This window comes from Molothrus aeneus, chromosome 2 (genome assembly GCF_037042795.1).
Source record: "Molothrus aeneus isolate 106 chromosome 2, BPBGC_Maene_1.0, whole genome shotgun sequence".
Classification (NCBI taxonomy): domain Eukaryota; kingdom Metazoa; phylum Chordata; class Aves; order Passeriformes; family Icteridae; genus Molothrus; species Molothrus aeneus.
The window spans coordinates 27,228,612-27,252,679 of NC_089647.1; the positions used below are offsets into that span (position 1 = coordinate 27,228,612).

At 42.4% G+C, this 24,068-nt stretch overlaps 1 protein-coding gene across 1 annotated transcript in view; it reads left to right on the forward strand.

Moving 5' to 3' along the window:
* Nucleotides 1-24,068, forward strand: part of CASR (calcium sensing receptor) — a 41,195-nt gene that overhangs the window by 11,127 nt on the left and 6,000 nt on the right. The window contains exons 3-4 of the mRNA XM_066569695.1: nucleotides 106-984; nucleotides 21,053-21,283. Coding sequence (XP_066425792.1) covers nucleotides 106-984; nucleotides 21,053-21,283 — 1,110 coding nt within the window. The remainder of the gene's footprint in view (nucleotides 1-105; nucleotides 985-21,052; nucleotides 21,284-24,068) is intronic.

Consider the following 24,068-nt stretch of genomic DNA (forward strand, 5'->3'; position numbering starts at 1 on the left):
GAAAATGTGCTTCCCAGGCTGACAGTGATGCTAGGTAAATGGAGGCAGTTTATTTCAGGCATTTCACTTTATGGTGTGTTTTGCTTGTTTGCTGTGCTCTGACAGGTCAGCTATGCCTCATCCAGTCGTCTCCTGAGCAATAAGAACCAGTTCAAGTCCTTCCTGCGCACAATCCCCAATGATGAGCATCAGGCCACAGCCATGGCAGACATCATCGAGTACTTTCGCTGGAACTGGGTGGGAACAATTGCAGCTGATGATGACTATGGCCGGCCAGGGATTGAAAAATTTCGGGAAGAGGCGGAGGAGAGAGATATCTGCATTGATTTTAGCGAGCTCATCTCCCAGTACTCAGACGAAGAGGAGATCCAGCAGGTGGTAGAGGTCATCCAGAACTCCACAGCAAGAGTGATTGTTGTCTTTTCCAGTGGCCCAGATCTGGAGCCTCTCATCAAAGAGATTGTCAGGAGAAACATCACTGGCAAGATCTGGCTGGCAAGTGAGGCTTGGGCCAGCTCTTCCCTAATAGCCATGCCGGAGTTCTTCCGTGTCATCGGCAGCACCATCGGGTTTGCACTGAAGGCAGGACAGATCCCAGGCTTTCGTGAGTTCCTGCAGAAGGTGCATCCCAAGTCCACCAACAACGGCTTTGCCAAGGAGTTTTGGGAGGAGACATTTAACTGCTATCTCCCTGATGGATCCAAAAATTCTCCTGCTTCAACTTCCTTCCACAAGGGCCACGAAGAGGGGCTGGGAGCTGGAAATGGAACATCTGCCTTCCGACCTCCGTGCACGGGGGATGAGAACATCACCAGCGTGGAGACGCCATACATGGACTACACACACTTGCGGATATCCTATAACGTGTACTTGGCAGTGTATTCCATCGCCCATGCCTTGCAGGATATTTATACCTGTACCCCTGGGAAGGGACTCTTCACCAACGGGTCCTGTGCAGACATAAAGAAGGTGGAGGCATGGCAGGTAAGCCCTTCGTTCATGTGCCTGTGCAATATACCTGCAGAAGGAAAGATAAGCTGTCCCAAATGCCCTTTAGGGTGCCTTTCCTAATCCTGGGTCTCAGACACAGCATAAGGCTCCTGGGATGCAGTGTGTGACTGAGTCTGAGGTAGGTGCATGCTCCCACCCACAGGGAATGTAAGGTAAGTTGGGCTAGGCCTGCAGTGAAAGGGGCTTAAACCAGGTTACATTTTCTTGCATTTGCTGCGGGCCAAAAGTGCACACACAGACAATTACCACAGCCTGGCTGATGCAAGGTAACTTGATCATATATTGAGCCTTACATAAACAAGAGGGCCTGGGGAGAACACATAAACAAGGAAAACAGTTTTTAGAGTTCATTTTCTTTGGCAAGCTTTAAATCTTTTGCAATCCCACAGCAATTTTCCATACAGACTGGATTTTTTCCTCACAGTTTTAAGCTTATATAGGATCAAACCAAAGAATATTGAGTAATGAAGGAAAATAATGTGTGGCTCTTGGGCAGAAAATAGATAGCTGCTTTGATTTGGCAGTGGTATTTGTGAACGGATGAAATTATATTAATGACTTAGTCCCATTTACCCATTCATTCAATGCATTCTGCCCACTGGCACATGGATCACATTTTGTCTTTTGATCCTTTATGAATACTCTCTACCTTACTATGTGTTTGATCATGCTATCCAATGTGGTATTCACTTTGTGGTTTTAATATCTACTGCATTCTTAATACAATTAGCATGACCTGATGATGATATGTCAAATATGTAGCAAATTCTGTCTGCTTCATTCTGGTTGTCACAAAACACTTGAGCCCAAACATGCCTGAAATCAGAACAACACAGGTGAATAAATGGAGGATCACCTCCCCATTTTTATTAGTGTTTTCCTCTCTTTGGGACAGTCTAACCAAAACAAAGGCTGCCCTTGCCACAAACTGCAGATGTCAGGTCACACTCACATATGGGAACTGCAGTTTGGTTCCTGTCTAGTCTCCATTAACTCAAAAACATTAGTCAGATCAAAGTAAAAGGCTTTGTCTTGGCATTTATAGGAAACTTGCACTGCTCTAGGTGCCTGAACAGGTTTATCAAACCACTTTACTCAGAGTTGATGAGTGCAAGGTTTGACCCTGATTTAGAGGAATCCTGCGATTGCTGGCTGTCTGTAAAGTTCCTGTCTTTCAAAGCTATTCTGCTTTTCAGGAAAATACTGGGAGAAATGGGCAAGTCGCAGACAGATTTAGCTTTCACTGTTGTCAGTAAAAATGATCCAGAATAAATGTAGTTTAATTCATTCCTTTATGCCTTGTCAGCTTGGAAAGTAAAGCTGGATATTCATGCCATTGCTAAGTAAAAGAATGTGTTTGTTGAAGGTTCCATGCTTGAGAAGAATGACCTCTCATTTCTGTGTTGCTTGTCGGGTGCTGAAGGATATACACATCAAAATGTAAAGCGTCCTGCTGATCTAGGTATTTGGGTATATATACCTGCCTGAGAGGAGGGAATCAGCTGGGAGTATGTAGAGAATAACCCCAGTGGGCAGGAGCAGGGAGCACTACAAAGGAGCAGGCTATACTTATAACCCCCACCATCATATGAAGCCTACTTGTGCATTTTTTTCACTTTGTTTCAAAATCAAACACATGAATAGCAGGTAAATGCCAAATTTGTGTGCACATCTACTTCATACCAGGCATTGCAGCTCATTACCTTCAGGAAGGTTTCCTCAGCCCTGGGAGTAATGAGTTCACCTCACAAACATGCAGCCTCCAGCATTTCCAGAGTAATTTTCTGAGAACCACACAGGAAAAAAATCTTTCTACTGAAGTCAATCTCATTTGCAGTGGTACTTCTGCCAGTGTTCACTGCCTGCTCCCTTTCTCACAGTCAGGTCAGGCTTTTCTTGATGGGAAGTGACCTGAGAGGGCAAGGACAGTGTTAGGAGGCTCCCATACCTGTGACTGGAGGGCAGCTGCTCACAGTGTGTGCAATTACTGGCCAGGTGCTGTGTGGTACAGATAAGGTGAACCTGCTGAACTTGGGGCTCCATTAGCCTGAGCTCCTGTCTGGAGCAGCCCTTGCCAGCAGGGCTGTGGCTGGGGAGCAAAAATGATACATTCCACAATTTAATTATGTACCATTTAATTTTGTTGCCTTTCAATGGCATTATCCTTTTCATACCTACGAGTTTTTATTGTTGTTTGCTAATTGCTAATTTTATGTATTTATGACACAAATCTTCTGGGGGATGTGTTCTGTATCATTTGTGGAGGGTGCTTGTGTGGGTCCATATATAAACCCAGGATTTTTACCTCAGTGATCAGTTCATTTGAAATGGACAGCCTAGCACAAATCACTGTGAGTTGGTTAAACTGAGTGAGGTTCTCCTATTAAGAATTTACCATCTATAGTTTAAGAAGACTCTAGGTGTGTTTCAGCATGGGGAGAGCAGGATTTTTGTCTCCTAAGGTGAAATATCAAATACTACCAACTTTCATGTTTACTTATTTACAGCTACTTGTTCAAGAAACCGTTTGCTCATTTTCTCCATCTGGGTCAGTGATCTGTGAAAGATCCTGTCCATAAACCCAATGTTGCTTCCTTTTGCCTTTGAAGCTGGCTATGGGCATTCTCAGTGGAGATGGGACTGGCCAGCCCAAGCTGTCTGGCTGCCCAGCATGTGCAGAGATGCAGAGATGCATGCAGAGCTGGTGAGCAGGCAGGACAGCTTCCAGGCTGTGCCCAGAGGAACCTGTGCCACTCATTCCACATGCAGAGCTGGCCAGGGAATTCAGAATCCTGTATCTGAAAATGGGGCAGCTGGCACTTCAGAACTCTGCAGAAAATTGCAGACTTTATTAGGATGCCTGTGCTGCCCTTATTCTGAGCTATCTGAGCTGTCTTGTTTTACGAATCTACATGCTGTAAGGCAGAAGATAATCGAGGTGCACACCTTTGCAAGATGCCTGCTGCAAAGGGCAGACAGTATTGTCTGCATGTGCCATTGTTGTGTCCTGCACAATATTGAACAAGATCAGATCAATTGCTTCTTTTTGCACTGTTTTGTTCAGGTAACAAAAAGGTGCAGGGCAATCCTGAACAAAATGTATAAATTCTGTCACTTCGGGGCAAGGCAAAATTTTAGGAAAAGCACTGAGAATTCAAGTGCATGGGTGGAAATAGTAGAACAGAAAAAACCCTCATAAAGGTTTCCAATACCTCTGGCTGTCAGAAGACCACTCTCTTCTGCTGGGGGTTGTGACTTTTTAGGAGACCATATCAAGTAGAGCTAATTCTGTGCGTTGCTCTGGTTTGTGGACTTGCCTACCCCAAACACAGGCTCTCCCATAAGCTACAGAATGGAAGTGGGAACTTATGGGAAGGGGTGGAATCCGGGCTGAGAACTGCTGTACTGATGCTGCCTCTTCGTCAAAATTACCTGCTTTTTTTGGCCTGTTTCACCATAACTGCTTTAACAGTCTGATTTTGAAGCCCTTTTTTCTTAGTATCTTCCCTGATAAGATTTCTCAAGTCCCTCAAGTTCCTTCATTTTCTTAGTCAAATAGCTCATGAGGTTATTTCTGCAGTCACTTCTAGGAAAAAGTCCATCTGTTCTTTTTTCAGTTCCCCTCTGAGCATTTACAGGAGCCTCTCTGGTGGTCCTGCAAAAAATAGGGAGAAAACTAATGGGGAATCTGTCTGTCAGAGCAAATATTTCCTGCTTCATATTATTTTTGTGTGAGAAGATGAAAGACCTGTCTTTTTTTCGGACTGAGGTCACCCAGTTCCTGCCCATTCATTTGGATTCTTGATGAGCAGCTGCTGGATCTCTCTTTGTCTTGCAGTAAAAGCATTGTGATTAAATGGGGAAGACAGGCTCCCAAGGATGTGAGAAGCAAAGGTGTGCAGCCACAGGGTCACTGAGCAGAGCATCTTTGGGTTGACTCCCACATAATTTGCAGGTTGCTGTTACTCTGGAGGTTTTGAACTTTGGCATAAGTGAAAACCAAGAGCTCTCTTAGGCACCAAGGAAAAGCACAGTGCAAGGGCTGAAAAATGTGTTGTGCTAATGATTTGCTGGTTAGAGACATGCTTGTGTGTATTATTCTATGCCTGGAAATCTGACTGACCTCACACTCAGTGAAAAGTTGCCATATGCTGTTCCAGAAAATAAAAACAAATACAAATTGGCTTCATCTAGCAACATCTAAATTCTTTTATTACACTTGTGCACCTCCCAGCCAACAGTTCCTTCCTCAGTGCTGGTGATGCTCATTGTGAAGAGGTAAAAATGGACTGGCACCTTCTCCAGCTTTACATTTAGGTGCGTCTTCCTGGCTGGAAATTGACTGTGGAAGGCTTTAAAGAAGTAAATAATGCCTTAGATGACTTAGACCTTTGAGCCTAATGGCTTATCTAATCAATTTTTGTGTCTATTAAACTAGAGGCCTGTCTGAACAATTCAAAACCAGCTGCTTTGTGGTATACAGAATTAAACAGTATCAGAACAGCTATTAGCTGTGGCTAGTGGGAAAATTAGTCATTTGGGGGGAATCACAAAGAAAACAGAGGAAGCTGTTGAATGTCAGGCAACTGCAAAACCTTGCCTACTCTGCAATACAAATGCACTGGAGATGTATTTGTTGTGAACAGGAGGCAAGAGGTGTGCCTTTGTTGTGGGAGGCAGGATTGAGAGGGACACTACTTGAGCCACACACAGAAATATGGGGGTCAACAGAGTAAACACAGCTATTTCCCCACCAGGCCAATAACAAACAATTGCTTATTCATCAGTTTGAAGATAACAACTTGCCATCAGCTGAGAGCATCAACTAAGCAGACAATAGATGGAGTGTTATTTAGACGTCTCTACAGCTAAAAGGAGAAAGACTTAACTGGACTCACCAGTAGAAAATGTGCTGGGAAATGATTGCCCTGACAAGGCTGCTAGAAGAAGGGTGAATGAACTGCATGCAGCAAATACAACAAAGGAGTTATGGTTATTAATTACTAAGTAAAGAATGGCTGAGGTTCTTCTGAATTGGGTAGTACACACTGCCTGATAACCAAACGCACAGTATCCTTGTCTGCTCCCAAACACGTTGAATTTTTCATAAAAGTCACCTTTAATATAGTCATTTATGTGCTGCTTTATAACAAAAGCTGTATGTGAAAAGAACTTTTTATATTTATGAAGCTCATTTAATAAGTACTTCTGTCAGTTGGGGAAAAGTCAGTTTTTCAGCTTACAGTGGGAATTTTAGGGAAGGCTCCATGAAATGCTCATACAATGTCTCTCTGTAACAGCTTCAGATAACAATTATCCCTTGAATTACCAAGACCTCAGACACCTGTATCTGTTACAAAGACACAGCGTGTCTTTGTTGCACAAAAGGATGTAAAATTTCTTCCAGGACTGACCTTTCCTGATACTACTCACAAATGGAGCTGGTGACAAAGAGCACCTTGAGAGCTTCCTAAAGGCACTCACAAAGTGGGATGAGGAAACAAATGGATATATAAAAAATTTCCATTTATCTCAAGATGGGGTTGAAGCTAACTTCAAAGTCATTATAACCATAGCATAGGTTATTATTTCATTTCTGTCTGAGTAGTCAGCTATCTTCACAAATACTTTACTAACCAGTCACAGTTAGTTATCCCCAAAGTGAACTTTTATGCACTATGAAGGACTGGTGTTGCACCACACAGAAGTTAGGAGAAATGAGAACAAATTACTTTTTATGGTGACCCTTTTGCCTTGTAGAATTATAAGAGTGATCTTCCAACTGGACTAGAAGCAATACTTTGAATGAACTTTTACCAGTGTCTGTAGGAAGAATGACATGAAAGACTGAAAAAATCAGTCTTGACCTAAGATTTCTTTGTTGGCCAAGACTTACATTGATAGAGGAAATGGAAAAAACAGATTTAAGCCAGTAGCCAAGTGGAACATGTGCCCAGACACAGTAACTGAATCCCCTGGAACATTAGCTGACCATTGACGGGACCCATGACTGTGCTTGCCCACTCTGAATGTCTGACACCTTTCCATGAGTTCAGTTAACTCACTGTGACTATAGGAAACTTTTATTTTTTTACCTCTATGGATAGTACTTCTTGAATAGATTATAAATAAGCATTGAATTCAGGTTTCATTAATTACCATGGTTCTGTTAAAAGAAATGACACCTAGAGTGCAGAATCTGTTGGTTCTCATTCTAACAAAGAGCTTACCCAAGCCCTGAAGGAATTAATCCTATAGCTCCAAACAGGAATGGATTTACAGTCAAAAGCTATGACTTTCTCCTGGCCTAGGGAGCAGCACAGCTCTTCAGAGCAGTATCAGCAGTGCTCTGTGCAGGATGAAGTTTCAGACCTCAGTGGGGCTCTGAAGAGACTGATCCATAAAGGGCTGTTTGAAGAAAGTGACAGCAAAGGGCTGTAAAGGGACAGATCTACACAATTGTTCTCTGCACAGCTGGGCAGGGATGGCATTAAACACCTCCCAGAAAAAAAAAATTTCAATCAGACTTTGTTTACACAAGACAACATATGTGAATTATACTACTTGAAAACACTGAGCACTTGAGCCTTTGGGTCTACTAGTAGCTTTAATAGGACAATTTTTTACATATTATTTAATATTAAACTTAAATTAATAAAAAGAGCCCTATCTTAAGCTGTTAGGTACTTCAACATTAGAGTTATTGTGCAGTATGGTGATGTCCCAAGAGCATCATTAAAGCATTATTTACTCAGTTAGGACTTCTGGCAATAGATCCTTCACCCTTAGTACGCAGCAACCTGGGCTATTGTACCAGATAGACTTCTCCATATTTTATTTACTGCAAGTGAAAACCAAAGCAATAGTGGCATCAAGTCTAGACTAAGTGGCTCTGATTTTTTTCATGCCATGGCTGGTAAGGACAGGAGCACATAGCACAAAATACCATCTAGCAGCACTGACAATTAGGTTTCAATTGTAGCTGTACAATTGCCTTTTTCTGTACAGAGACCATCTCTCTCCACAAAACCTCATCAGAAACCTAAAATATGTTTAAACGGAGTCACTTTCCAAATGATCATGCAGTTTGAAATCCTTTGTATAATTAATTATGTAAATTTATGCCATGTTCAGGAAAGTAAGTAATCTTGATCCAGCTAAAGGCTGCTTCACATCAAATGTAAAACCTAGGTATTTCATTTCTGAAAGGCTGTGTTTGACAGCCAAACTTGTGTTTAACAAGATTTATTTTCCCCAAAGACATGCTGACTGGTAGACCTTTTTTTTAATTAGTATGATCCATGGCAGGCCACGTCTCTTGTCACAGATCATCTCTGATTTCCTGTTGGGATTTACTGACCTTTAGTTTCATTGGTCCTTACTTGGCCTTGCTTTATTAGATTTAAAAGTCCACATAAAGTATGCATCATTTTTCTCCATATAATATTTATGCACATTGATCAAATTATTCCTCAGTCTTACCTTGATAATTTAAACAGAGTGGTCTTTTAGTCATAAGGTATGTTTTCTGCTTTAGTTCTGTACCTTGTCCATTCACTCATCCCTCTTTTTGGCAGGTATTCAGTATTCCTTCAACAGACTCAGCACAGCCAGACAGTGAAAAAAATCCCACATTTGCATACTCCTATTACTTCCTCATTTGTAGGAACACAAGGTACCTGAGCCTTCCGTGCCACAATGGAAAGGTCACATTTAGTTGTCAGTAATCCTTTGCAGCAGGTGGTACCCTTTCTGTGCCTGGTGTGAATTCCTTATGCCTTGATGCACAAGCCTGAATTTCCCTGTATTAAAAACAGATATTTGAAAACAATCTGAGGGGAAATGCTTTTTCTCTAATATTATTTACTATTACCTTAATCCATGAATTTTCAGCAAATTTTTCCAGCAGTGGTTTGTAGCTGCTGCCAGGGTACTGATGAACATATTAGGAAACAGTGAGCTGTTTACTGAGGCTGGAGGAATTCCCCATGAACTGATGATCTGCCTCTGTTGATATCTGTTGGGCAATTTCTGATCCATATATGTGAAGTATAAAGCTCAGTTATTTCACTTTTGAACAGGTATGTCTGTCAATCCAACTTGAATTTAAGAAGATCTGTATTCTTCAAATGTCACTAGGAGGCAGCAATTATGTTTCCGTCCTACAGTTTTTTATCAATCACTCCTCAATCCTCAACTCTTGTTTTCCATTGTTTTTCCTGTGATTCATGTCAGGCTAACCAGCCTTTGGCTTTAGAGGACCTCCCTCTGCCTTTTACAGAATTGTCTTTTCTTGGCAGGTGTTGCAGCCCACCAGAGGCTGACACTGAGCAGAACTTTGGGCACAGTGTTGGGAATGCATTACACTTGCAGGTGTAGCAGAAAGGTGAATTGGGGTTGCTGTGGAATAAGATTAGATAGCATATTGACTTTGTCATTCAAAGCCAGTGGCATTTTTATGTGTATATCATAAACCTACTGTATTAGTGCTCTCTTTATTGCTCATGGACTGCTGTGATGAACTGTTTGGTTCTGTCAGCCTTTTAAATCCAATTTAAATTGCTCAGGCTGCCCTCTAATCTCTCTTTAAGGACTTTCTACCTCAGTTAATGTCACATTATGGCTCCTAAACAAGTGCCCTTAAGATGTCTGTGATTTTTTCTGATAGCAAGGGTACTAACACATCATTCATTTAGCTTTCCTGCCCCTATCAGCTCTCTCTTTAGCATTCCATCCTCTTTAGCTGTCTCTTACAGCTTACTTAAAGTCATGAGGATCTGACATACATGGCACCTTTCAATTTTAATATGTTCAAGGAACTTCTTATATATTGCCTGGTGATTTTTTTCTTCTTTGTTCTCCAGAATTTTTTATGTTCTGCTTTCTGACAACACAACACCTGTGTTTCTCAGTCTTATTTGGATGTTCCATGTTGGATTAGTGCTTTTAGAGCCCACCATAACAAATACTGCTGTTTGAGCTCTCTTTGTATGATGAGGATGGCGGCATATTATCACTCTCTAAATAATGAGCTTTTATTTTAATGAGCACAGGCAAAATTTTGAACTGAAAATGGGTTTATCATGCATAGGGTACAGTCAGTCAGTCCTTTCCTCTAGCTTGTCCATGGCTTTTTTCCATTCTGTGGAATTCCATCATCACTGTCCTATGCTTGTACAACCCCAGAGTAAACACTAGTCAGAAGTCTTCTTGATTTTGTATAGCATTATATCCTGCATCTAGGGGTTTTCCACAGACATTATTTTTTATTTTGCTGCCATAATTTTTGTCCTGATTCCTAGGAAAATAATTAATGCTTACAGAACTTAAGGAGGGGAGAGGTGCAGTCACTTTCAGCCATTTCTCCCCAGAAGAAACCTCCTACAGTCAGTAGATCAGATTAAGTCTGTTTGGGATGGCACTGAACTGGGATTGAGGCTAACTCCTGAAGCTGCTTGTAGGAAGGATTTTTTTGGACTTTAGGGAACTAATACTACACTATCATGCTTTGGGCCATACAAATATGTTGAAGTACCATCATACAGCTGGACCTTAATTTCAAACAGAAAAAGGGTAAATGTTACATGTAAAAAAGTATTTTGTCATCTCATTTCTACTCTCGAGATAGTCAAATTCACTAATTGCACTTAATGGAAACATCACTGTCCAAACCAGCATTTTGACAGACTCAAAATGAATTGTTTCTTCTTTTTCTCACTAAAAAAAAAGTAATTACAGTAAAAAAAGAACTGTCTCTTGAAGGTCATACTTTTGAGTTTGACTTTAAAAAATGCGTTTGTACTGAATTTCATTTGAGAGGATTTCATGTTTCCCTGTGTAAATCTTTGGTCACACTGGGTGAAATCATTATTCTTTACCAGAGCACACCTATGTGAGATGCTGTTTACTATCAGCTAAGCATTACACAGTACAGGCTCAGGACTGGTGTTCTATGGACAATTGCATTTAGAACTGTAAGTCTGCACAGGGCCAGCAGGAGTTTTGGAGGACCTTGGGCAAACAAAATATCCTGGTCCCATCCTTACTGCATCCTACAGCCTCCTACTGATGATTAAATCAGTCTGGAAAAGCAGGCATGCAATGCCAAAATGTTGCAAGATCATTTCTTGATTCCTTTGGGAACCTCTGTGAATCATCAGACAAGTCTTTCAGAAGCATTTCAGACTCAGGTTTGCAATGGAATCAAGGCATCTGCAGCCACCAGTAAACACCAAATGGGTCTTCCTGAAGTATTACAGTCAGACCTGATTTGTGCAGCCTCTGTTATAAAATCCAGTAGGCTTGGTCTTTTGATTTATCTCTGGACATCGTTGTAAATATGGTACTGATCCTTAATCAGATTAGTCCCATTTTCTATCAAGTCCCATTTAGAAAAGCTTGCCTTTGGTTTAAGTTACTTGCTTCTACTGCTGTAGTAGTAACTATTAATTTGTTCATTTTGCCACCTTTTATTGTCAATAAAGCATCAAAGTTGCTGCAGTTTTTAAGCAGCAGAGCAGGGTCGCTTGGTTGCTGGTGAGAACACCACATAAGCTGACCCATCAAGCCCAGTTACAGGCACTAGAACTGGTCCTTGTCTTAGGAAACTCTGGGCTTCACCAGTTTCCAAGCACTCATAGCATGTAATGAGACAGGGAAGCACCAAGCACCTTCCTCTGAGCAGCAAGTGAAGGTATTTCCTACACAGTCCACATGAGTTCCTTGCTGTCCCAATTTCTGCAAGTTTCTATTGGAGATGCTGCTTCTCTCACACAAAGAAAGGACAGAATGTGTGCATGGGTCCCCATGTCAGCACCAGTACTGTTCCTCCCCAAGGACACTGGTCAATGGAAGAGGCAGAGAGAGATCCAGCCCCCATCTGCCTAGGGACCATATCCTGGACAGAAGCAGAACAGAACCAATTATCAGTTACAATATGACAATCAGCACATCTTGTTGCGTCAGCTGGATGTGCTGTATTTCTCCAGAGACATGAATAAGGTCAGTTGCCTTTGCAGGGACAGGGGTCTCTGCTTCTGTGAGAATACACCACCTCTTTCCCACAAATCACTACGTATGTCATGAACAATTACATAATTCCATGCTTTCATTTCTTTTGAAATGGAAGACTGACTGGCCAAGAACTATCATGACCACCTGTGGACCTCTTTTATCTTAATTTAATTTAATTCTTCTTTTCTGATCAAATTACTTGAACTAACAGCTTTTTCCAGAGGAGAAAAAGTGACTGTTAATAATAATGACTTGTACCATTGGTGCTATATTTTCAGTATAATTTTTTCTTACTTTCATATCCTAATATTTAGTTTGCTCTTCCTGCTGCACAAGGCACAGAGTGATTTTGCTGAGCTGCCTACAATAATGAACAGGTCTTTGTTTTGAGCGGTTAGTTAATTTTCTTCAATAAAGATTATGAATAGCTTAAATTATTACTTCTAACATATGGCACATTGTTTTTGTCATACACATCTAAATGTGTTATCCAATGACCTTCCCATATTTACAAGGAAATAATTTGGTTCTTATCAAAGCATAACAGCATTGAATGTTCTTGAATTATTCTCAGGCTTCTCACAGCTATTCTTGAGTATTGAATGAACTCTTGTTTTCATTCTGTTTTCAATTCAGTGCAGTTCTAGTGTTTCACCAGAGCTGGGATGTCCATCCTGTCTTGCCAAATTTCCCTTGGGAGTATTGTCTGTGTATTGCTGGCTGACCATCAATTCCTCTCTCTTTGACACCAGCCCTTGTTCCAGAGTCTATCCCTTTTTGTTCATCTGCTCTGCTGCCAACCTGACAGTTTAATCCTGGAGTACAGCCCACGCCTTGCACAGTAGGTGCTGACTAGTTTTCATTATTTTGGCATGAAGTGCTCAGCATCCCAACTACACACCAGGCACTCCTTGTGCATGGAGCTGGATGTGTGTAACCGGAAGACATCCAATTTTTTTTGAGGTATTTACAGTGAGAATCACAGCTCTGTTCCTGGGTACCTTTCAGCTTCTCCACCTAAGATACCTTTAAAGTGATAAAAAGTATGAACAGTCACTTCTTCAGAGCAGTAAACCAATAGACATCAGGCAGCTTAGGTGGAATTTGGTCACCAGAGATAGGCCCTAAGGGAATGGCCTGAAGCTGTGTCAGGGGAGGTTTAGATCAGATATTAAGATAAGGTTCTTCACCCAGAGGGTGGCTGAGCACTGGAACAGGCTCCCCAGGAAAGCGGTCATAGCACCAAGCCTGACAAGAGTTCAAGAACCATTTGGACAATGCTCTCAGGCACATGGTGTGATTCTTGGGATGTCCTGTGCAGGGCCAGGAGTTGGACTTGATCCTTGTGGGTCCCTTCCAACTCAGAATATTCTATGATTCTGTGAATGTAGCGAGTGGTGTGAGGCAATGAATCCCATCCTTCACTGGCTGAAGAATTCCATTATTTTCTGAATGGCTTTTGGAAAAAGGTGAGATTAATGCTGTTGGCATATTCTGGAATCTTGGTTTGAAAAACAACATTAGCACTACTACTGATGCTGTCCCTCTTGGTGTACAACGGGCAGCAAGGAAGGAGGAGAGGTTATAGAGGAGAAGGAAAGTTCAGCTCCTGCTGACAAGAATGTTTTGGACAGAAGGGTAAAATTCATCTTGCCCTGCCTCAGGCTTCTGGAAATAGGTATTACTGACACAGGGGGCCAGGGCCAGCACCTTCCTGCCTGCTCAGTTCCTGTGTGTCAGAACTTGTTGATGTTGTGATGACAGCCCTGCCTTTCAGAGAGCCCAAGTGTTGGCCCTACATAAAAAAGGGCAGAACAACATATTCCAAATTAGACAATGCAGCAGGAATTAAGGATTTGATACAGAAAGCAAAAACTTGAGTTTTGCTAGCCTGTAAATAAAAATTGACACATAGGTAGTTGAAAGTGAAAGGAAGAAAGAAAAAAAACACCAAAAAACTATTGCTTTAAACAACTTTTCTCTTAAAGTATTTTATGAGTGGCTCTTTCAGAACTGGCCTGGGCATATTTCTTCATGATATTTGACCACTGGCAAAACCCAGGTCCTGTGCACCATAACCCATGGCCTAATGCAACAGCTGATCTTTCAAGGCCTTACACCTGTTACATCATTATGAAAGCATCTTCTCCATGTGCTTGATGAGAGATCCGAAACAAGAGAGGAGATTGGGCCTTCTGCAATGCAAAGTGAAAGTCAGGGCTTGCCATCTTGAGGACAGTTGCCAACTTTTCATCTTCATTCACACTGAGCCATGATGTGATATTGTTGGCTTCTCTCAGCATGGGCATTCTACCAAACCAAAGAGAAAAACATTTGGTACCTATCAGTCCAGAACTGTTTTACAGGCCTGAAGAAAGATAGGTAGACAGAAATTAAAACTTAAGCATGGGAAAATGTATGTTAATTGTCGAGACGGATTGTTTGCAACTGTGTGTTAGGAGGGGCAATTGTCTGTGTTTTACGTGGTGACAGACACCTGTAATGTGCCCAGGTTCTCTTCCATTGCAGGACCATTTGACCTAGGGAGGAAACACATCAGAAAGAAATGCAGAAAGAAGCCAAGGATATTAAACCTTTGACAGTACATGGAGACTAGTTAAGGACCTGTCACAGTTGAGACAGAGTAAAGGACAGCTCATAGCACACCTGCATACTGATGTTTATTTACATTTACTTAAGAATTAACAAGACTACAACTTTTAACTGCTTGATATCTCACACACTTTTGCTTTCCCCAGTGTTCTCACCTTCCCCTCCTGGTAGGGACATGGTGGAGGTCTGTCAAGGTGGAAATTCTCACTTTATGCTATGCAGCTCCTCTCAGTTACCTTTCTCAAGCATTACTGGCCAAGGTTACTGAGCATCCCCCAACATTTTTCTCCACACATATCCTTCATCTGCATGATCTTGCCCTAAGCCAGTGCTTTTCATCCAAATATCATCTTCACTTTCTTGTTTCTAGCCCTGAGCCCTAGGTTTTTGTTGCAATCAGCCTCCTAACTGGTGGATCTGTCTCTTATCTTGTTACTAATTAGAGTGTTTAGGACATGCCACTATTGTTTAGTCCAGCTGTTATCAAAATGTTCAACTAGTCTGTGGCTTGTGCTTCAGAACACAGCTCAAAGTTCAGGTTTGGACATGCATGCACACACAAAATTCTCTGCTATTTGACAGCATCCAAAATTTAGAATGGATGTTTTTGCCTGGCACCAGCCTCAGTACTAGTGACAGAAAGTGAGTGTATTCTGCAGATGAAGAAAAGGAGGAGAAAGAAAGCTGGTAAAGCAAAACAAAGGTATTAGGGGGTGTTTGTTAAAAGTGAGACAGCATCCTTCAAATAACTGAGTTATGTTCAGTGAGTAAAATAGGAAGATTCATAAACTCTGGCAGATTAAATGTACAAATAAAATAAGGCAGGCCAGAAAAATGAATAAGCAATATCCTGAAATGGGGTAAAAGCTCATAAATCATACTTTAAACATTTCAGGAGTAGGATTGTTTGTTGAGCTATAGATTATCACTGCAAAAGACAAGGTAAGGCCATGACAGAAGAAAAGTGTGCTCTTCATGGACAAACTTAAGAAGGTTTAGTTATTTATGAGGGACTTTTAGAGGATCTGTCTAATTGAACTGACTATAGAAGAAACTATGGAACACAAGAGCAAAATGAACCTTGATACTTCAGGGCAAGTGAACAATATTCACCCAAGGGATGTGCCAGACTCACAGATTAAGTAGCAGAAGAGCTGGCTGCAGTGCCCATCTCCTCACTTGAAAAATCCTAGGCCTTGAGGTCTAGAAAGCTGACAGATGAGACATCAGTTTTCTGAAAGGGTTCTGGAGGAGAGCCAAGGAACTAGCAGAGCCTGGTTGAGCCTATTATTAGAAATTGGGGTTCAAAAATTTAGGAAGGAAAAATAGAATATACTGAGGAAGAGTGACCATGGCTTCTCTAAAGAGAAGCCCTAACTCACTAACATCCTGAAGTGCTTTGAAGGCTTTGGGATGTGTATGGATAATGGAACTTCTATTCATAGAGTATGCTCATTCTTCTTGAAGGCATCTTCTGGTAGTCTGTCAGCAAATTCAGAACTTATGTGTGTGTTGGTTGAAAGACAGTCAGCAGAGAATAAAAATCAGTTATGAGACCTGACATCACAAATGAAGTTGATCAAGTCTATGGTGGACTCCTCAGGCTTATCTGAATAGGAGTCAAAAAAAGCAAATGCACTTTTAAGAACTGGAAGTCGCACTGGAAAAGGGACACAGAGGTAAACAGGGTGTCCTGGGGCCACTTTCTCAACCCTTTGGTGCATCTCTCTTCAGTATTTTGTGCAGGACTCAGATCTGATGAAGAAGACTGGGAATGCTTGGAGAAGGGTCAGTGAAACAGCTTCTGTACAAGATATAGCAACACCAGGTAGGGCTCAGCAGCCTGACAAGGAGGTGTCTGAAGAGAGGTGATTGTAAAGTCCTGAGAGGCATGAAAAGATGACCAGCAAATGACAGTTCTTTACCAATTTAAGCATAAAAATCAAAAGAGTTTTGTAGCTGCTCTTCCAAAAGGGATGAAGAAGTGCTTGTCTCACAAAATCTAGGTCTCTGTGCTGTAGGAGGCTGTGGATGTGAAAAGTTCACACAGGTACAAAACACTAATGTGCAACATCATGGAAGAAAAATCCACCCAAAGGTTATCAGGTACAAAAGCTCTGGCCCGGGAAGTCACTGAGCTGCCAAATGGGTGAGAGTGTTCAGGGGGAGTACCACAGCCCCTGGGCTCCTATTGTGGGTATTTGCCCTTGGCCACAGTCCCAAACAGGTCCTGGGCAGGTGAGCTGCCAGCCTGGTCTAATAACAACTGCATTTATGTTACAGCTCTATGATCCTCCCATAAAAGTGGAAACCACATGACCCAGAATATTTAGCCTGGACAAAGTATAGGATGCTGCATGGCTGGAAATGGCCTTAGCAGGAATAATAGGAGGGTGAACTAGAGGGTAGCTTGCAAGTCCTTTCCAATAATAGGTGTTTTAATTAAAAGGCACTGCAATTCAACATGAAGTCTGTGACAGAGAGAAAAGAAAAGAAGGGAAAATTACAGAAAGAAATATCTGAAGACAGCAGTTTGCACAATGCTCTCCCCACAGGCTTCCACCAGCTGCTGACAGTGTATCCAAGCCACAAGGTCAACACTTCTTTCATAAACTCTTGGTTCCAGGATATGATACACCTACCCCTGACACATGCTGTTGGCCTGGCTGAAGCAGGGTCTTTTAGGTCTTTGTGGATTTAGTCCTGGTTATGTGTGTTTCTATCTTTAGTTACAAAACACAGTGACACTTTTTAACTGTAAGCCTTTAGCTAATCTTTGATAGACTGGTGAATATATAATAGTTCTGGGATTATTCAGAGTCTACAACTTCCTCTTTCAAAGGTTAGTGTTTATATATTCCTTGTCTGTTCAAACTATATTTTCACACTGTAAAGAGCAGAACTTGTGAGATACAGAGATAGGATCCTGGGACTTTCTTGCTCTCTACAAAAGGAACATATTCTGCTGGTTCATTTTACAAGCTGCCCCTCAGAAATCTAGATTTGAAGAAAAGCTTTTGTTTTCTGAAAAGAAAAAACCCCAGGCTTTGTTATTTCTGTTGTTCCTGTTGCCTTTCCATTTGGAATTTTAATCAGGTCATGTGCCTTTTGTGGATGAACTAATACACATTTTGTACCCACTAGCTACAGTTGCAGAGCTGAAGCTGGTACACTCTGCCTGGGGAAAGACAACACAATTTGCAGATCAGCACTTCTATATGAATTAACAGTCAGACAGGCATATCAAGTGATACATTAACTCATTTATAACCTTAATCCTCAGGTGTAGTGTGTGTGACCAAGGGAAAGGTCCTATCAAACTAATCCTACAAAACCCCACTAAAAGCCAGGGGTATGTATTATTTTTAAGAAACCTAATGACAGGAGGGAAGGCCAAGGAACAGACTAATTGATATGAATGTTATGAAATTAAACAAACAAAAAATTGCATTCAGGGAATCCAGAAGTTTCTCCACCATTCATCTTGCTGACCCTAAGGCCAGTGAGCCTCCTGCTGATGCAGCTGACCAGGAAAGGCAGGACTTAAATGGAAGAATCCTCGATATGGCTCTTGCAAGATTGTCTCCTAGTGCGTGTAGCAACTGCAGTCAAAACAAGGGCAGGGTCTCCTGTCTGTGCAGGTAACAGTCAACCAACCCAGCAGTGATACTCAGGATATGCTGGTGTCCTTCCGAAGGACGCAGTAGTACTGAATGAGTTTCATACTGAGTTGCAGTGAAGAGAAACATGGCATTAGGCTCAGTGTAAGGACAAACCTCATCTGGACATCAAAGCTGCAGCTGTCACCCTGTGGTAGGTGCCAGAGCCTGCAGAGGAGTGTGAGCTGCCTGCTGAGAACCTGCGTTGCTGACAGACAAAGTTTCTGGTACCAACCAGACCAAGATTGAAGCCCCGGTGCAGATGAGGCCAGAGTGAGGTGAGGCAGTACAACAGATCACTGGGGATCTGCAGACCCTGTCTGAGCTCACAGCTGCTTCTGCTCTGTTCTCACTGTCCCCCAGTGGAGCTGGGCAAGTAGCACCCTCCTGGGTACCCCTCAGCAATGAGGGGAATGAGAGGGGAGCAGGCTCCTATTTTCTTACCCAGCAGGCCATGCCCCAGCTCTCCACAGCAAAGTGCCAGCACAGAGCACTTTCTTTTGCTGTGTCCATCAGAGGGTGAGATCTTTCAGGGACAGGTCCTGGTTCTTTGGTGAGATAATTCCAGCTGCATACCTTATGGGTGCCCCAGATGAGGGGCAAAAGCAATGAGACAGAAAAAAATCCTGCCTGCTCTGTCTCACCCATTACTCAAAGACTGAGTACTGTGGCAATTTTTTGATATCCTTCCATCAACATCATACAAGCCAAAAAGGTATTGTTGGTCACATCCTTTGTAGTACTACAATGATTTTTCCAGACTCTCTCAGGCTGGCATTGAAACAGGCAGTGGGAGGAGGGTATCTGTGGCTCTGGGGATTTTAGCTTGAGCTAGGAGGATCCCAAAAGGAAACAGCGAAAAATGAGACAATTTAGCACAACTGACAGGAATTAATGAAGTGATTCTGTTCCCTTGTCCCTGTGTTTCCAGGTGAGAAGGATTCATCAAAACAATATTGTCTGTTCTGTCTGTGGGGTGAAGAGGACTCTGCCTGCCCAGACAAATTGATTTAGTTTTGGCTTCTCTTACATTTTGCCATCCAGAGTTGTATGTTTGGGCTCTCACAGGTGGGAGAGAGGGGGGGAGAGAGAGAGGGAGAGAGACTGGGCTTACAAGCTGTCACAGGCAGTAGAAGCACAGCAGCAACTGTGCTGCTGGGGTCTAGGGGCAGCTGACAGCCAGGAACCCTCAGAGTCACCTTATCTTTCCATAGATGAGCTTGGGGAGAAATCTGAGAAGTGCCTAAACCAGCAATTATTTTTTGAACAGAAATACAATATGGCTGAATTGTATCACAGTTGCCAGGACAGGCTTTCTTTTATGCTGCAGTTTCTTAGGTCTACTTGTCAGGCAATCTAGATCATGAATTTTACAGCTACAGTTGTCCCTGGAATTAGGGACATGCAGCATACTGGTTGAGAGCCAGCTGAACATGAGCCAGCTGTGCCCAGGTGTTCAAGAAGGCCAGTGGCACCTGGCCTGTATCAGCAATGGTGTGGCCAGCAAGACCAGGGCAGGGATTATTCCCTCATATACAGCACTGGTGAGGCCACACCTCCAGTGCTGTGTCCAGTTCTGGGCCCTGCACTACAAGACAGACACTGAGGTGCTGGAGCACATCCAGAGAAGGGCAACAGAGCAGGTGAAGGGTCTGGAAAACAAGTCTGACAAGGAGCAGCTGAGGGAAGGAAGGGCCTGTTTAGCTGGAGAAAGGGAGGCTTAGGGGAGACCTTATGACTCTCTGTAACTCCCTAAAAAGTGTTTGTGGCAAGGAGGAGGTTGGTCTTTTCTCACAGGTAACAAGTGACATGATGAGAGGAAATGCCTTAAGTTGTGCCAGAGAAGGCTTAGATTGAATATTAGGAAAAATTTCTTCACTGAAAGGATGGTCAAGCATTGGAATAGGCTGTCAAGGAAAGTGGTGAAATCACCATTCCTAGAAGTGTTCAAAAAACATGTGGAGATGGCACCTGGGGACATGGTTTGATGGTGAATAGAGCAGTGCTGGGTTAATGGTTGGACTTGATGATCTTGGAGATATTTTCATATTTTAATAATTTTATTATTCTATATAACACTTAAAGGCATGAGGTGAAAATTACAGGGAAGAACTCCAGGGAACAGGCAGAATGTGATTACTTTCAGCTATGCAACTATGAGACAGAAGCCAAAAAAAGTGGTAGGAATTCTCCAGGTCTGCCATATGGTAAATGAGCTTGATTTGTTGGTGTTTTCTTACTGAAGTGCACTGGGCTTGGGTTTTTTTCAATCCAGAGTCAAGTCTGAGTTGTTTCTCAAGAACTCCTGTTTCTAAGTGATCAATCATTCAGAGACTAGAGATACCAACTGAGAGCATTCATGCAGTGGTTCCAAGAGCAGGGTGAGAGTGATGTATGTGTGAAACACATGAAAGGCTGCTGCCACTTCCCTGGCCCTAACAAAGAGCTCTGGGCTTGCAGAGGTGACTCAGAGGAGCAAAGAGGAATGCTAAATGGATGATGGGGTAGCATCAGTAAGTATTACAGATGGGTGGCCAACCACCCAGAGGGCCACAATACCTTGTGTTGTCTACAAGGTTTGTACACGCTCTGTGTGTTCATGGGATAGAAAACCTCCTACTGCTGCAATTAAAAGATTTGAAGAGATTAAGGTTTGTAGTAAAGTGTTTCTTCCCAGGTCTGCCCCCATAGCAGATGTGTGCTGTGGTAGAGTTGTAACACACAGGCATTTACAGTGTCTCTCTGTCTCTCTCTAGGTTCTCAAGCATCTGCGACACTTAAATTTCACCAATAACATGGGGGAGCAGGTGGATTTTGATGAGTTTGGGGACCTGGTAGGAAATTACTCAATAATCAATTGGCATCTCTCTCCGGAGGATGGCTCAGTCGTCTTTGAAGAGGTTGGGCACTACAACGTTTATGCCAAGAAAGGGGAGAGGCTTTTTATCAATGAAAACAAGATCCTGTGGGGTGGACTCTCTAAGGAGGTAAGTGCTTAAATCCTCACAGCAATGTTTTCCAGATCCACAAGCTGAAATTTGAACTTGCCCTGCACACTCCTCCTATTATGGCTCCATGATATGGATCCATTCACCTTACTGTATACACAGTCTCTGCCATAGTCTTTCTTACCCTTCTTACACACTGAAATAACAGACAATGTCTCCTCCCCTTCTGTACATTTGTTTACCTACCCTGGGTATTAATGTTTTAAATTATATCCTTTTTTCCTGGCCCAAGCAGATACAGTAGAATTTTATAGCAGTGTTTCAAAGGGATGAAAAATTCATTACCCAAGTCTGGTTGTTGACTAAATCAATATTTTCTGACCTCAGCAGTTTCATTGCTGAAAAGAGCCATCTCTTTCACTCCAATTATTTCTGTATCAAGAAGTGCCTCTTCTTGCTCTTAGTTATATTTACAACTCTTTCTGCTGGCTTCACCCACCAAGTCCCAGAGCCTTCCTCACACCCTTGCCTTGCAAACCAACAGAAAAAGCCCTGTCAATCTGCCTGGGTTAACTTGGACATGGTGCTCAAATAGTGGAAGATGCCAGCACCTGCTACCTTTTTTTTTCTCCTTGTATTTTCCTTGAGGATGCTTCTGCTGCCTCAGAAGTAGTGATCTCAAGAGGTATCAATTGACTTCAGTCAGGTCTAAGTCCTTCTCCACTGTCTTGCACATGTTTAATTCTTTTTCAGCATAATTATTGTCACTAGCAGCCAGGCTGTTTTCACGTGATGGAAACATGGTGCGGACATCTCCAGACCAGAGCCAAATGAAGTGCTGTCATAGCTGGCAGCAGCCAGCTAGGCAGAAACTCTGACTCCCAGAGGGAATACTGAGTGGGTACATGGTTTGTGGTCTGGGAATTGACACAGGGAGTAGAGTATTAGCTCAGAAATGTCACTGCCAGGCCCTGCTGGGATGTTTCAATGTGTTAAGCCAGCACCTGATTAATGAAAGAGGGAATTCACTTCCAGGGGATTATTCACATTGGCTGGCAGATCAGGTAATGCTTCTGCCTTAGCTACTTGCCCAGAACAGTTACAGCATGAGTTCAGCCTTTCCTTTACTCCAGCTGCACTTCTGGTTCAAGTCCAGAGCACTCTGAAGGAGGCATGAATTGAACAGAGCATACTATCACAGAAATACTGACCTCAGAGCTTTTCTATGTCCACCTGGAGTCTCTAAGTACAAACTACAAGTGGAACTTAAAAAACTCTGATATTATGATCCCTCCTTCAGATTGTTGCAAATGCATCTTGCACTTTTTCCAACAGTTAGGATTTATTGGTTTTTACTTAAACTGAGTGATTGTGTTTTCTTGGTCTAAATTTCTCTGGCAGTGCAATATTTAACTTCATTCTCTGTCCTAAACTGTTAAAAATGTGACAGGATGTTGCTGAGTGTAGTGCCAGGGTATGTAAATTATGTGCAGTGGAGGGGTTTGCAATTTCTGTGTCTCCTGCAGCCTCTTTTTTTCAGTTTGTATACTTCCAATTTCTTTCAGATAAAAGGCTCTGTTCAAAATGAGTAGCCAGTACTTCACTCACTGTGCCTCTTGTCACCCCCAACAAAAGTTTAAATGTAGGTAATTTTAACATTTAAGAACTTGAGCATTGGGCAGACTTGCAAAAGAATGAGTTAAAGAGTAGGTAAGATAGATAGATTCATTTTGGCAGAACCTGATGAAATTCCCCACAGAATACTTAAGAATTCAGCCAAAGCAATCACAAAAGTACTAGCAATTCATCTTCCAGAAATGTGGAGGATGCATGATGTCTCAAAGGATCAGAGAGCAATCATAATACCTGGTTTTAAAGCAGTTATAGGAGAACCAAGGGAATTATACACAATTGACTTGAGCTTCAGTAACCTAAAAGACTTGATAAAAAAAAATTAAACTGTTTATAAACACTTAAAGGATAATAAACTGATAAGAACAAGCCAACATGTATTTGTCAAGATAAAATCATGGCAAACCAATTTAATTTTTCTCCTTGGAAGCTCAATCAACTTTGTAGATAATGGGGAAGCAGCGTGTAACTTCAGCCAGGCCTTTGATTCAGCTCTGTTCAAAATCACGGGTGGCAGCTAGGGAAAGACAGGCTAGACTGATGAAGTCCTCTTGATGGATGCACTGCCTGCTCAAAGACTGTCCCGAGGAATAGGAGCACTGTGTTTATAGCAGTAGGCACTAACAGCAGAGTGTTTCAAGCAGGGAGTTGCCCTGTGTATGTGTCTGTCCCATCAATGATGTAATCCTGATGAACAGCTTAGGAACAGCATTCCCAAACTGTGCTGCAGCTGCACTTCAGGCAGCAATGATAGGACACAGAGACTGTCCTCACCGAGCCACAGAGTGGTCATCTCTGCATAGCAGTTGTCATTAGTGAGAGCTTTGCTTCCCCTGTGGCTAGGGCATCAAGCCTGCACATAGGCAACTTCCAAACCATAGCTAGGACTCCTTGTACAAATGCATCAATGCAGGAGGTTCCCGGAGATCAGCAGGTTGGCAGCACTTGGGTAAACTAGCACCAAACTTCCAAAAAGGTGAATGGAGGCTTCCAAACAGAACAGCCATTGACTATGTAAGGATCATGGTATTTTGCTAGCAGTGGAAATTGTAAGTTTAACTCTCCTGAGCTGCGAAAATCATGTTCTTTGTCAACTCCCTTTCTTTAATTTAGTTGGAAAGAGGTGAGCTCACCCTCAGGTCATGACTGTGTGACAAAGTCCCAGGCTTCCATTCATCATGCTGAAGTCTTT